Source organism: Otolemur garnettii, unplaced genomic scaffold, assembly GCF_000181295.1.
Source record: "Otolemur garnettii isolate 467f Iridium unplaced genomic scaffold, OtoGar3 scaffold00125, whole genome shotgun sequence".
In the NCBI taxonomy this organism is placed as follows: domain Eukaryota; kingdom Metazoa; phylum Chordata; class Mammalia; order Primates; family Galagidae; genus Otolemur; species Otolemur garnettii.
Genome location: NW_003852520.1, coordinates 6139158 through 6139617, shown reverse-complemented (window position 1 = coordinate 6139617; position 460 = coordinate 6139158). Strand labels below are relative to the sequence as shown.

The 460-nt window shown below is 40.0% G+C and overlaps 1 protein-coding gene across 1 annotated transcript in view; it reads right to left on the bottom strand.

Moving 5' to 3' along the window:
- The window catches only part of ARL13A (ADP ribosylation factor like GTPase 13A), a 17330-nt gene extending 17088 nt beyond the window's left edge, over nt 1-242 (bottom strand). The window contains exon 1 of the mRNA XM_003797852.2: nt 184-242. Within this exon, the coding sequence (XP_003797900.2) occupies nt 184-242 (59 nt within the window). The remainder of the gene's footprint in view (nt 1-183) is intronic.
- Between the last annotated feature and the right edge of the window lie 218 nt (nt 243-460).

The window sequence follows — 460 nt, the reverse complement described above, 5'->3', positions numbered from 1 at the left end:
CTTGAGCCCAGGAGTTGGAGGTTGCTGTGAGCTGTAATGCCACGGCACTCTACCCAGGGGGACAGCTTGAGGCTCTGTCTCAAAAAAAAAAAGAAAAATTGGTTTGGAAAGATTTGTCCCTTGAGGGACAGATATATGCAAGGAGATGGTGGAATAGGCCTAGGGAAATAATTGTAATATTACCTTCGTTTTTGTTCAGTTGTCGTTAGCTGAGACCAGCATGAGGTTAGCAGCCGGATCATGATTCAACATGGTTCTTAATATTAAGGGAAGAAAGTAAATGAGAAATCAGTTGATGGACATTTGTGTGGTTTCCACTTTCCCACTCTTATGAATAATGCTGCTATAAACATTTGTATATAAGTTTCATTTCTCTTGGGTATATATACCTAGTAATTCCTGGGTCATGTGATATATCTATGTTTAACCTTTTGAGGAGCTGCAAGACTGCAAAGTGACT